This window comes from Artemia sp. Qi Xiang Cuo, chromosome 13 (genome assembly GCF_049724085.1).
Source record: "Artemia sp. Qi Xiang Cuo chromosome 13, ASM4972408v1, whole genome shotgun sequence".
Classification (NCBI taxonomy): Eukaryota; Metazoa; Arthropoda; class Branchiopoda; order Anostraca; family Artemiidae; genus Artemia; species Artemia sp. Qi Xiang Cuo.
Window position 1 is genome coordinate 37,390,960 of NC_142806.1, and position 13,905 is coordinate 37,404,864.

Sequence of the window (13,905 nt, forward strand, 5' to 3'; positions counted from 1 at the left end):
TTTTATAGCTTCTGAAGTAGACCTGGAACATAGAAGTTAAGGTTGTTCCCTAAAGATTCTGTCTTTACTCTTTTACAACTTGGTTACACTTACGCTCCTTTTAATAATTCAAATTATAAGAGCAGAAGTAATAATAGTATTATCTCCAAAAGTTTAAACTTATTTTCCCCAGTCGTTCTCGATATATATCTGAGGTGTCATATTGGCAACCATAAACACAGTACCTTATGATTTGGTTTAAAGAAACATTCAATTTTAAAGCACAATTGAGCAATTGTATTAGGGTGAAGGGTTGACTTTACACGCCCAATATTCCTGGAACTATTTTTACTTGAATTTTTTCCTGTACTAAATAAAATAGCCGTCTCAATGTTTTAGTTGGATGCGTTTGGAAAATGACCGGGCTTGAGAGAAGGGCTGCTTACCCTTCAATCTCTTGTTACTCTAAAAAGGGCACCAGAACTTTTAATTTTGAATTGAATTAGCTCCTTTAAAAGTTTCACTGATACTTCTAGCTATTATAGAGTGGTGCTGCCTATGATATTGTTTATATGCCCTGTTGAAAACCTGCAGGTATACAGTTTTTTCGTTTAATTGAAACTCCTAAGCGTTCCCTAAAAGTTTCATCTTAACACCTTTAGCGTCATTAGCGCCTTTAATTGAACCTCATAAACGTTCCCTAAGAGTTTCATCTTAATACCTTTAGCGTCATTAGTAAGATTAACTGTATTGGTAGTATTGAAAGTATACAAATAGTGCCTTCTGGCTAGTTCAAAATCCCCCAAAACGTAACATTAAAGGTCAAAATTAATAATACAAGTTGACATAATATAAATTGGCAATATGGGGAGGTTGAAATCCCTAAAGACACAATTACAGGACCTTTCAATAATGCTGAACAAAATTGTTCTATTAAAATTTTGATTAGATGTGTTTTGGGGAATGATAGGATTGAAAACATGCGTAAATATAGTTTTTTCCTTTAATTGAACCTCATAAACGTTCCCTAAGAGTTTCATCTTAATACCTTTAGCGTCATTAGTAAGATTAACTGTATTGGTAGTATTGAAAGTATACAAATAGTGCCTTCTGGCTAGTTCAAAATCCCCCAAAACGTAACATTAAAGGTCAAAATTAATAATACAAGTTGACATAATATAAATTGGCAATATGGGGAGGTTGAAATCCCTAAAGACACAATTACAGGACCTTTCAATAATGCTGAACAAAATTGTTCTATTAAAATTTTGATTAGATGTGTTTTGGGGAATGATAGGATTGTGGGGGGAGGCTGGTTGCCCTCTTTTCACTCATAAAAAGGCCCTAGATCTTCCGACTTCCAATCAATGAGCCCCATCCGATCCGAAGTTTATACGGCCATCCGTTCCATAAGAACCTTATATGCCCAAGGCCGTAACTTACAACCCTTGCTCTGGAGGGTTGTGCCCACCTTGAAGCCATTGTTATATGCTCTTTGGACTATTGTGAACAAAATGGCTATCTCACAATTTTGATTGGATGCGTTTGGGGGAAACAGGTTGTCAGGGAGGAGGGGGACTAGTTGCCTTATATCAATTTTGACTCTTAAAAAGGAACTAGAACTATAAATTTCCAATCAAAAATGAGCTTCCTCTAAAGTTCAAACAACCACATCTTCCATAAAAAGCTTATTTACCCCCAAGGCATAACTTACAACCCTGGCCCCCAGACTCTGGGGTTTGTGTCAACCCCAAAGGCCTTGCTATGTGATCTTTGGACTGCTTTTGAACAAATGGCTATCTCAAAATTTCAGTAATATAGCACGTATTTTCGACGTAACACCTTAAACTAGGTATTCGTATATTAGATCGCACTGCCGTTCTATGACGAACTTATTTCGATAATACTATTAATGACGGTCGCTGTATATGTGATCAAAATATCTGCATTTTTGTACCCGTTTTTTTTTCACTGCCTAAATAAATGGATTTATCCCCATTTGAAAATTTATTTGTTCGTAATATAGCACATCAAAAAATATAAATTTCTTAATATAATAGCTTAATAGCTATAATATATAACTATCAGTTATTAATCTTGTTTTAGAACAACCTTGTCTTGTTTTTTTTTAAACAAAAATATCTGTTTTGCGTTCGCTTTCCCGTTGATGACTCAAAAGCCATTCTAATCCTTTCATCCTACGAAATTAAACGACAAAATACGTTTAAATGTCTTAAGTTTTTTAACTGTAATAAATAAAAAAATATTAAAACTTTAAGGAGCATATGTCAGTAAATGTATACTACACTAACAATCCACAGCCTTTTTTTTCTATAAATAATAATTTACGCTCTCGTTTTGAAGTTATAGGGGATGGCAAAAGCGCGGCTTCCGAAAATCTAATAAATACCTAACAAAATGAATATATAAAAATTTCTATCTTAAACGTTTTGGGAATTGATGGACGTGGTTGTTTCCCTCCAATCACTTTCGAATAATAAAAACGCACTAGCCCTTTCAATTTCCAATCGAATGAGCTTTTTCGAAGTTTCTATGACAACAAATGACCATCTCAAAATTTCAATCAAATGCATTTCGGGAAAATACGAGGTGTGTGTGTGGGGGGGGGTTATCCACCCTCCGATCACTCTCAATCTTAAAAAGACACTAGTACTTCTGATTACAAATCGAATGAGCGTCCTCCGAAGTTTATAAGATCACCCTTTCTATATAAACCTTATATGCCCCCAGGAAATAACTTAAAACCCTTGCCCTGAGGGCTGTGAGGAGTTATCATCATTAAAAGCATAATTTCTGGGGCTTTCAATTACGTTGAACAGAATAGCTATCTAAAAATTTTGATTGGATGTGTTTTGGGAAATGGTGGGCGTGGGAGGGAGGTTAGTTGCCCTCCGATCACTTTCAACTATTAAAAAGGGAACCAGCTCTTTCAATTTCGAATCGAATGAGCTCTTTTCGAAGTTTCTACGATAACAAATGACTATCTCAAAATTTCTATCACATGAATTTCGGGAAAATACGACGTGTGTGTGTGTGGAGGGGGGGGTTATCCACCCTCCGATCACTCTGGATCTTAAAAAGGACACTAGAACTTTTGATTACCCATCCAATGAGCTCCCTCCTTATAAGATCACCCTTTCTATATATACCTTATATGCCCCAAGGGCACAAATTACAACCCTTGCCCTGAGGACTGTGGAGGGGGGGGTGTCATCCTCAAAGACATAATTTCCGGACCTTTCAATTACGTTGAACAAAATGGCTATTTCAAAATTTTGATTGGATGTGTTTGGGGAAATGGTAGGCGTGGAATGAGGGGTTAGTCCTCCAATCGCTTTCGACTGTTAAAAAGGGCACTAGCCCTTTCAATTTCCAATCGAATGAGCTCTTTTCGAAGTTTCTACGACAATAAATGGCCATATCAAAATTTCTATCAGATGCATTTCGAAAATATATGAGGTGTGTGTGTGTGTGTGGGGGGGGGTATCCACCCTCCAATCACTCTGAATGCTAAATAGGGCACTATAACTTCTGATTTATACGATCCCCCTTTCTACATATACCTTACATGCCCCAGGGAAAACTTACAACCATTGCCCTGAAGGCTCTGGGGGTTGTCATCCTCAAGGACATAATTTCCGGACCTTTCATTTACGTTGAACAAAATGGTTATCTCAAAATTTTGATTGGATTTGTTTGAGAAAATGGTGGGTGTGGGAGGGGGGTTAGTTGCCCTCCAATCCCTTTCGACTATTAAAAACGGCACTGTCCCTTTCAATTTCCAATCGAATTAGCCCTTTTCGGGGTTTCTACGATAGCTCCTTTGTGCCCACATCGCTCTTTACTTAGGCAGAGCTTTTGCGCTGCCTATGATTTATCGAGTACTCTGATGAGATGTATTAAATCATGTAAATGAGCTTCAGCTAATACTACGGCAAAGAGTTTTCAAATCAACCTTCGTGAAAAGAAAATGATTTGAACTATACAAAATGTAATACGGTTTTTAGATTATTAGGCTTATGAAACAGGTAAAGTCATCTAAATCTTCAAAAGGAACATCAAAATTGTTGATTAACATCATTGATAAATCATAGACAGCGCAATAGCGCTGCCTAAGTAAAGAACGATGTAGGCACAATATATTATTTATTTTGTCTCCATACCCGGGCACTTCGTACGGAATGAGTTGTCGTATAAACTTCAAAAAGGGCTCATTCGACTGGAAATTGTAGCGGCTAGTGTCCTTTTTAATAGTCGAAAGTGATTGGAGGGCAACTAGCCCCCCCCCCCCGGCCAGCAGTGCCCCACACACCTCCACACAAAAGATTGAGATAGCAATTTTGTTTAGCGTAGTTTATTTCCAGATAGAAAATATTTTTTTGAGGAGGACACTCCCCCCCACAACCCTCGGGGCAAGGGTTTTAAGTTAGGCCCTGAGGGCATATAAGAACGATGTTGGCACAATGTATTATTTATTATTTTTTTCCTTTACAGCAGGGCACTTCGTACCGAAGAAGTTGTCGTAGAAACTTCAAAAGGGCTCATTCAATTGGAAATTGGAGTGGCTTGTTCCCTTTTTAATAGTCGAAAGTGATTTGAAGGCAACTAACACCCCTTCCATGCCCACCGTTTCCCTAAACACATCCAATAAAAATTTTGAGATAGTCATTTTGTTCAGCGTAGTTGATTTCCAGGTAGAAATTATGTTTTTGAGGAGGACACTCTCCCACAGCCTTCAGGGCAACGGTTGTAAGTTATGCCCTGGGGGCATATAAGGTTTTTATAGAATACGTTGTCGTAGAAATTTCAAGAAAGGCTCATTCGATTGGAAATTCAAAGGGCTAGTGCCCTTTTTAACAGTCAAAAGTTGTGTGGCTTGCGCCCTTTTTAATAGTCGAAAGTGATTGGAAGGCAACTAACACCCCTTCCACGCCCACCAATTAAGTTCTGCAGTTTTGTAGTTTTAAGTTCTGTAAATTAGGCCTTTGAGGATGACAACCCCCTCACGGCCCTCCGGGCAAGGGTTGTAAGTTATGCCCAGGGGGCATATAAGGTTTTTATAGAATGCGTTGTCGTAGAAACTTCAAAAAGGGCTGATTCGATCGGAAATTGAAATGGTTAGTGCCCTTTTTAATAGTCGGAAGTAATTGGAAGGCAACTAACACCCCTTCCATACCCACCATTTCCTCATACACATCCAATCAAAATTTTGAGCTAGCCATTTTGTTCCAAGCAGTTTTAAGTTCAGGAAATTATACCTTTGAGCAGGACACTCCCCCCACAGTCTTCAGGGCAAGGATTATAAGTCATGCTCTGGGGGCATATAAGTTTTATTGATATCTTTGTCGTAGAAATTTGAAAAAGGGCTCATTCGATTGGAAATTCAAAGGTTCAGTGCTCTTTTAAATACTTGAAATGGATTTAACAGCAACTAGTCTCTCTCTTTTAACCACTATGCCTCTACAAACATCCAGTCGAAATTTTTAGACAGCCATGTTCTTCAGCATTGTTGATTTTCAGATATAAATTATGTTTTTGAGGAGGACACTCCCCCACAGCCCTCATGGCAAGGGTTGTAAGTTATGCCTCGGGGGCATATAAGGTTTTTATAAAACGCATTTTATAGTATAGATCAATGTGGGTATAATGTATTATTTTTTTGTTGTTTTTGTTATTGTCATTAATGTATTATTTTGTTGTTGTTTAGACCAGGGCACTTTGTATCGAAGGAGTTGTCGTAGGAACTTCGAAAAGGGCTCATTCGATTGAAAATAGAAAGGGCTGATGTCCTTTTTAATAGTCGAAAGTGATTGGAGGGAAACTAATCTCCCTCACACGCCCACCCTCCCATTTGCCCTTTATGTTTAAAAACTAAATATTGCCATAAGATTAAATCAGAATGCACTGTGTTAATGCTAATTCCCAATAAGGCATCTCATCAGTATTCCAAGAACGACTGAGGGTATTTTGTTCAAACTTTCGGGACTACTTCTGCTTTTAAAATTTAACCAAATCAAAATAACTTAAGTGTATCCAAGCTATCAAAGAAAATAAACAGATTTTTTTGCGAATGGCATCAAGTTTTCCATTTCAGGTCAGCTAGAGGAGGTATGAAACTAAATTAAACACTACTATTTGTGTCCAGATTTTTAAAAGGGTGTATGTTGTTAAAAATGGCTGAAAATTCTTCTTCAGCATACAAATAGCAGGCCAAACAATAAAGTCTTAAAAAAACGTTATGATTTAAGTGCTATTTTATTATCCTCTGAAAAGAGTATGTCGATATAAAACGAAAAGATATTAACTAAAAAAACTTTTTCCACAAAATAGGTTTTTTAAAGAAAAGTAAAGAACTCCATTAAACAAAAAACGAGCAAAAATAAAATCAAATAATCTACCAAGCGTAAAACTACCACAAATCAGCATCGATAAATAAATGAAACCCACAACGAACAGAAATTACAATAAATAACGGAGTCAAACTCAAAACGAGCAGAAATTAACATAGCCTAAGTTGGGCTCAAAACCCCTATGCCTTCCCAAGGCCAGAACATAATTTACACTTTACTGAAAAAAATACAAATGAATGTGCATTGTCAGTTTAATATACATATACTGATATTTAGTAATCAAAATGTAAATATTATTTGATTTATTAAAGTTATAAAAGTAAAAAAAGTTATAAAAGTAATAAAAGTATATTTTTTTCTGTAAAGTGCAAATTATGTTCTGGCCTTGGGAAGGCATAGGGGTTTGGTGCCGCATAAATATGGCACCAAATGGCATGTTTTTGCGATTAGACCCAAAATGACTTCTGTGAGCCTTCAAAGTATAACCAAAGCTACAGATGCCTTACTTTCTCAATAGCCAATAGCCATCTGTAAAATTTTTCATCAATATTGAGCCATTTTGATGGCTCAATAATCTATAAAATTTCTGTAAACTAAAATCTGTACAACCTTTCATCAATGTATCAGTATTAATTATAACACTTTTGACAATATCGCATATATAATGTCAACAAATAAAGCTTTTGACAATTAGTCGACAACTTACTGGGGGATTTAATTTGACATTTCTGCATTGGAAACACAAAAGATTGCTGTCCTTCGGATCTTTTTGCATATTACCTTTTCTCGGGGTGAGGGGGGTGGGGTAGCACCGTGAGTGCCTACGGAAAACTACTTAACCCCTTGTCGGCGTCTATGGGTGGGATATACATAATTAACATCCAGAATGAATAGTAAACTATACCAGCAATCTTCCTGTTTTAAATAACATAAATCACTTTACCACACAACAGCCTTGGAAAAATTTTAAATGAATACCTGATTCAATCTAACTTATTGTATAATTCGAATAAAAAATTAGAGTAAAGCACAATAAGAAAGAAAAGTAGCGAGATTTATCCCTGTGCTATTTTCCGAATTCTTCTTATAAATAAAAGGTTGAAATCATCTGGCTTTCCAGCAGTACCGGAAACCTATAAAAGACAATTATAAATAAGTTTCTGTTCAGATATATACAGTGTCTTCGTTTGGGGGGGGGGTAGTTGCCCCCCTATAATGTAGAGAAAAAATTATTTAAATTCCATGCCCCTTGATTATCCGGATATGAACCCCTTGATTATCTGGATATGAACCCCCTCCCCCCCCCCCATAAAAATACTGTAGATTCGCCCATGGATATATACATTATATATCATATATCATCATATATGTCACCAAACACTGATTCAACACACCTATTTCAAGATAAAAAATCACCAAAACAGGCAAAATATCAAGACATCATGAAACATTTTAGCAACCAAGTGTTTATATTTAAAGTAAAATATGTTTTTTCTTTGCATTTTGAAGCTAGCAAACACAATATAATCGGCTCAACCGAAAAGTTCACATGAATACTCCCTACAAGATATAACAGCAGATAATAACCTTAAAAAGATCATTACAATTGTTCTATTTTTGAAGTACATTTGTACTAAAATTCATATAATTCTTAATCTACAAGTTCTTAAGCATAAAAGTTTAAAACAAACCCAACAAATATACCGAAAATTAGCATTAAAACTATGTCAACCAAAAATGAACAGAAATTAATCCAGAAATATCTTAAAAAAAAGTTCTCATACAGCAAAGCAACCTTTATACGAACAGAAATTATCACAAATAAGAAGGCTGCCCTTTCAACCCCTATAAGACATTAATATAAGATTTAAAACTATAAACTGAACTTTGATAACATTACATACGTTGAAAGAATCGACTTTTTCTAATAATTCCAAATTAGAAAATGCATTAAGTTTATAAGGTATGTAGATATATCAAAAGGTCTGAGCCTTAGAAAATTTACATAATTAAAAAAATAGAGGGGTAAACATGCCCAAAAGGGAAATAGTCTAGATGAAAATGACATCATCGCTTCCTGTATATCAGAGAGCCCTATATCAGAGGTTTCAAGCCTCTATATACCGAACTGAAAAATTTCACATTTTTTCCAGAAGGATGTTCACGAATGCGTATTTATTTTTCTTCCAAAAGGTTATCGTTCTGAACCAGGGGTTGTAGAATATCGTGAGTGGTTATTTTAACAGAAATTGGAAGTTCTAGCACCCCTTTTAAGCAAAACTGCACCCCCTTTAAGCAAAACTAAAGATCACATAATTACAAAGTAGCGTTTACTGCCATTTCGTGGCACAAAACAATTTTGGTCCAAAAAGTACCAAACTGCGATCGAATTAAATTTTGAGATAGCCAAACAGTTTAGAACTGTTGAAAAGCTATCTATGCAAACACCCAGTTTAAAAAGAGATAATGCTGCACAGTGGCGAATTCGTGCGTAGAGGTATAAGCAGTCCATGTACAACAACGGTTAACATAATATTATTTGTAAGCTTCATTTGACTGTGTTGATCTATTTAAGGCTTTATTATTTTATGTATATTGGCGTATAGTTGTTCGCAAGCTAGTAGGAAGGAGGGCCAGTATGGATATGTCTGTAAGAGGATGAAGTTGCTGAAGTCCAAAAGTGTCTTTCTAGACCCAAATTTTAAGTATAAATTCTTTCAGGTAAATATTAGGAGGAGGGAGAAATCACTTCGTAGTCTCTCTTCATTCTAAAGAAAATGTTTAGATAAAGCCACTAATATGAGTTTTACAAAGTGACAACTCCACTCTCACTGGAGAATTATTGTAAGTGTTATATAGAAGAATATTTTTACATGCTTATCCAAAAAGATAGATAGGACGAAGAAAACAATTTCACCCCCTCCCCCTGAAAACAAGATTTTTCTAACTACAGCAGATTTTGACTAAAATTGTATGATTCAATAGAATCTACTTTCTAAGGCGATTCTAAATATACAACAGCCACTAATTATTTATTGCCTCATTAAAGGTTATTAACGGAAGCTTGATTTACTGGATAGATCAATTTATCTAACTTCGTTCCAGATTTTAATACTTTCTGCTGAAAAATTTTGTTGAAAAAAAGAAAAGAAAAAAAGTCAGTAAAAAAAATGAAAAAAGTAGTACCAACCTTTGAGGCTTCTTCAACTTGTTTATAGAAGGTCTCATCTAGATAGTGAGTAATATCTTCTTTGAATCTGAAACTTGCATCGAAACTAATATTGAGGCGGGAAGTGTCTGAAATATTCAAAGAACTTACATGCAACTTCTAATCGAATTTGGCGAATTGTCTCAAACACTATCATTTTAACAACATGCAAATTAAAAGAGGAAATAAAAGCTATGCTCTGCATTTCCAAAAGAAAAACAAAAGTTCACACCTCCTACGCCATACCAATATCGCACTAGAATTAGATGCTATGGATAACATGAAGGTTTCTAGCAAGAAAAAAAACACAATTACCTAAAATTTCTTCCCAGTACTTGAAAAATATAGGGGCTGTATTTTCAGTAGAATGACAAGATTGTTAGCCTCCCTCCCCCATAAAAAGAAACAAAGACAAAAATAAAGCAGACGCTTGAAGTTTGACACTATCGTGGAATTCTAAAACATATTGTACATGAATTTCAATTAATTTTACGTACATTTGAAATAAAAGTACTGCCAAAGTAATTGAATTAATGAGAAGAACCGCTCTGAAAGAAGGAAACTTTCAGAAAAAAAGAAGACCCCCTATTCATACAAAAATTATTTATAAAATTTATTTATTCAGCAAACAACAGGTCAACAATAAACTTAAATAATAAAAGCAAGGGAATGAAGAAAAAAAGAAAAGAAGAAGAAATACTAAAAAGGTAAATTTTGAACAGTCACCAATGATTGCTCACTGACAACCAAACCAAGGCCAAGTGCCATTAGCAATAAACAATCCAAATATGCATTTCCAACGATTCCCACAGATATCCATCCACCGCATCTGGATGTATATCTTATTCAAAAGATATAATTTTGTTTTTCTTTATTTCTCATTTTACTATCTTTGTTTCCAATAGTGTTGAGCGATATCGGATATCGACATATCGCACCAAACATCGATATCGAAAACGATATTATTTCGGCCTTTTCCGGTATCTACCAGTGAACGTCTAGCAGAAGAGATACAACATAGAAAATTGTTTCGCAAATAGCCATGAAGAAGAATAATCCATTTAATATACTGACTCATATATGAAGATACACAGCATACACAACTGTATCCATAAGATCGCATAACCCGTTCTCAGACTACGTTTAGTGGGGGGTGGGCTCTCAGATGTTGCTGAGAACCCCCAAAAGGCTTGGCTAGATAAAATCCCTTCTAAGCTTATAGGTCTTGTTCAAATCACGTACCCCTGACGATCTTCTCCAAGTTGAAGGTAAAATAGCAAAATACATGGATTGGGAATCTTTACAATTGGGAATCTGTATCAGTAGATACAGTGCAGAATCAAAAATCAAGCCAGTTTGTGGGGATCACATGATGAAGTTTGAGTAGTAAATGCAAGACAAGCTGCGTCAGCAGCTGCATCTGTCACGGCTCTCTAGATTTTCAGTATGAAGTCTTTAGTTCCAAGAAAAACTGATTCACTCAAGTCGTGGAAGTCTTGTAACATGGGGCTCAGAAATACCTATGCAAAGTTGTCATAAAATTATTGTCCATGCCCGCCACCAATGTCCTTTCTGAGAGTGAATTCCAAGCTTGATTGGCTAATCAAATAGTTCGTGGTAACATACTGTAAGTAAGGAGCCACTCGGCCAAATAGCAACCAAAACTGTAAAACACGAAATTTTTATAACAATAGATATATCAACTGAATTGGATTTTTTATGCCGAATAAAATTGGATCTTTTATATATGAATATACAAAATTCATCAAGTCTTATGTACGAATCAAAAGCTACGAGTCTGATAAAATTTGTATGATTTTTGAGAAATGGTGGGAGCGCCCTTAAAAAGTCAATTCATCTTTATAAAAAATCACAGATTCGGTATATCAGAGAACCATTCTCTTCCATCTGAAAATATGTGAAATTCTGTAAGTTTTGCAAGAAGAAAGATCACTGATGCGTGTTTATTTGTTTTGTTTTATTTATTTTTTTTTGCCAGGATAATCGTATCGACCTAATAGTCATATAAAATCGGGAGAGGGCTCGCTTGAAAGGAAATTATAGTTCTAGTTCCCCATTTCGTGACCAAACCGATTGGTGGGCATCTAGATTCCCCCTCCCTCCCGTGCTCCTTTTTTACCATAGTCATCCGATCAAAACTTTGAGATAGCCATTTTGATCAGCATAGTTGAAAGGTCAAGTATCATGCCTCTGGGGATGACATGACCCTCCGAGTCCATGGAGAAAAGGGTTGTAAGTCATGAAATTTGTCTAGTTGACATCTGGTTTTTGTTATTGGGAAGTAAACAGACATTTTTGGGGGAGAGTGAATTTTATGTGGGGAGAATCTCCTGTGGAGGGATTTTCAAAGGGGAGAATTTTCTATGAGGAGGGAAGTTCCCGAGGCAAAACTTTCAAAGGGAAACTATACACGGGGTATTTACCACAATTTATATACAATTTTTTTTTATTTGATTTACTTTCTCTTTGCAAATTTAATTTTACATGTGGATATATTCCGGGAAAATTGCCCAGGGGAAATTTTCAAAGGAGTTGCGATTGTCTGGGGAATTTTTCCGTGGGAGGAGAGGGGTGGGGGAGATTTTGCGCGGGAGAGATTTTCCATGGGGGAATTTCACGGGGACAAACTTTCTATTGAAACATTCGGAGGGGAGAATTTCCCGGAAAGATTTTCCACGGAGAAAACATTTCCGCAAACATTTCCACCATGTTTTGAAAAACGGTTAGAAACTAGAAGAAAGACAAGTCTTTTTTCAAATGAAAGTGGGCTAAAAATAATTTTCCTGGCGGAATTGTCCACATGAAGTTTTTTGGATGAGTTTTCAGCAGGGATGGAATTGTCTGGGGGATCTTACGTGAGAGGAACTTTCCAAGGAGAATTTTTTTTGTGGGGAGGGGGGAGACTTTCCATGGATAGAAAAGGCGAATTTCCTGGAATTATTTGAAAAACGATCAGAAATTAAATAAAAAAAAACTATTTTTTCAACTAAAACAAAGTAGCTATATTAAAACTTAAGACAAACAGAAATTATCCCGTATACAAGGGCAAATCCCCCTCTTCAATACCTCGCTGTTTAAGCTAATTTTTATTTTTTGTCCCAATATTTAAAAACAACTCCTGAAACACAAGAGCTGCCTAATTAGAGTAAGGAGATTGTTAAAATACAAAAAAAACTTGTGGCGTGAAGAGCAAGGTATTAAGGAAGGGTTAAATCCCTCATCTACAGAACAATTTCTGTTCTTTAAAGTTTTAGTGTTGCTCCTTACTTCCATTTGAAAAAAATGATTTGTTATTAATTTAATCACTGAAATGTTGAACCAATTCTCAGTGGAAAATATTGACATGTTGCTGATTTGAATAGCCAAAAATAGCCAGTAACTTATTTTTCTTTATCCTGAGCCCGAGGAATTCCGAATCAGAGTTTTTGTAATGTTCGTTCATGTAACAGAAGTTTATCTGTATTTTATTAAAATTTGGAAAATTATTATGCAAATATCCCTTTTTAATATTGAATTGCTTTGTTATTGAATTTTGCCAAACACTAAAGGTGCAAAAAAAATGATAAGAAATATCAAAATCAATACATCGAATATCGGAAGTAAAAATATCGATATATCATTTAATCAAATTATCGCCCAACACTAGTTTCCAATAATGCACTTATAAAATTCATAAGATAATTGATCACATTAATATTATTTTAAGAATTTACAAAATGACCGAAAATTGTGGAATTATTCTTCACGACTGCACCTAATACCTTTATTAAAAGATGAGCAATTAAACCTTTAAAAATCTTTGAAACTATAAATTTAAGAAACAAATATGACCGTATACTTCCTCAAAGGACGCAAAAGATGAACAAACATGCGTGGTTAATAGACACGGTAAAGTGACAAGTGATAGAGTTTAATGCAGTGGCGGATCCAGGGGGGAGGGGAGAGGGGGGGGCGTGCCCCCCTAACGTAGTCTAAAGTTGTGTAATTTACATAATTAACGCAGGTTTGCGATAATTAAACTTGCTCCTAACGCAAGTTTATCGGATCAACCTGTTTTGCACCCCCCCTCCCTAAAAAAATCCTGGATTCGCCCTTGGTTTAATGAAAGAACAGCAAATATCGACATCGTAATGCTACAATGAAAGAGCCGACTTGAGTGTATTTTGCCAGTAACAAAAACAATAATTAAAAAAAAAACCTGAGTTCTATTCAAAAACACATTGGGTGTTGAAGATACTGTTCGGTCTGTAGAATTTAATATTATAGACTTTGATGCGCTAACGCCTTACTGCAGCGGAGCATTACTACCTTGTTTTTCACGAGAAA

General features: G+C 35.6%; 1 protein-coding gene across 5 annotated transcripts in view; it reads right to left on the reverse strand.

Annotated features, from left to right (window-relative positions):
• Positions 1 to 7,332: 7,332 nt before the first annotated feature.
• Nup205 (nuclear pore complex protein Nup205) overlaps positions 7,333 to 13,905 on the reverse strand; it is a 171,102-nt gene continuing 164,529 nt past the window's right edge. For all 5 annotated transcript variants that reach the window (XM_089099638.1, XM_089099640.1, XM_089099637.1 and 2 more), the window contains exons 28-29: positions 9,541 to 9,647; positions 7,333 to 7,483 (exon numbers count right to left, since the gene is read on the reverse strand). In XM_089099638.1, the coding sequence (XP_088955764.1) occupies positions 7,406 to 7,483; positions 9,541 to 9,647 (185 nt within the window). In that variant the 3' untranslated portion in view covers positions 7,333 to 7,405. The remainder of the gene's footprint in view (positions 7,484 to 9,540; positions 9,648 to 13,905) is intronic.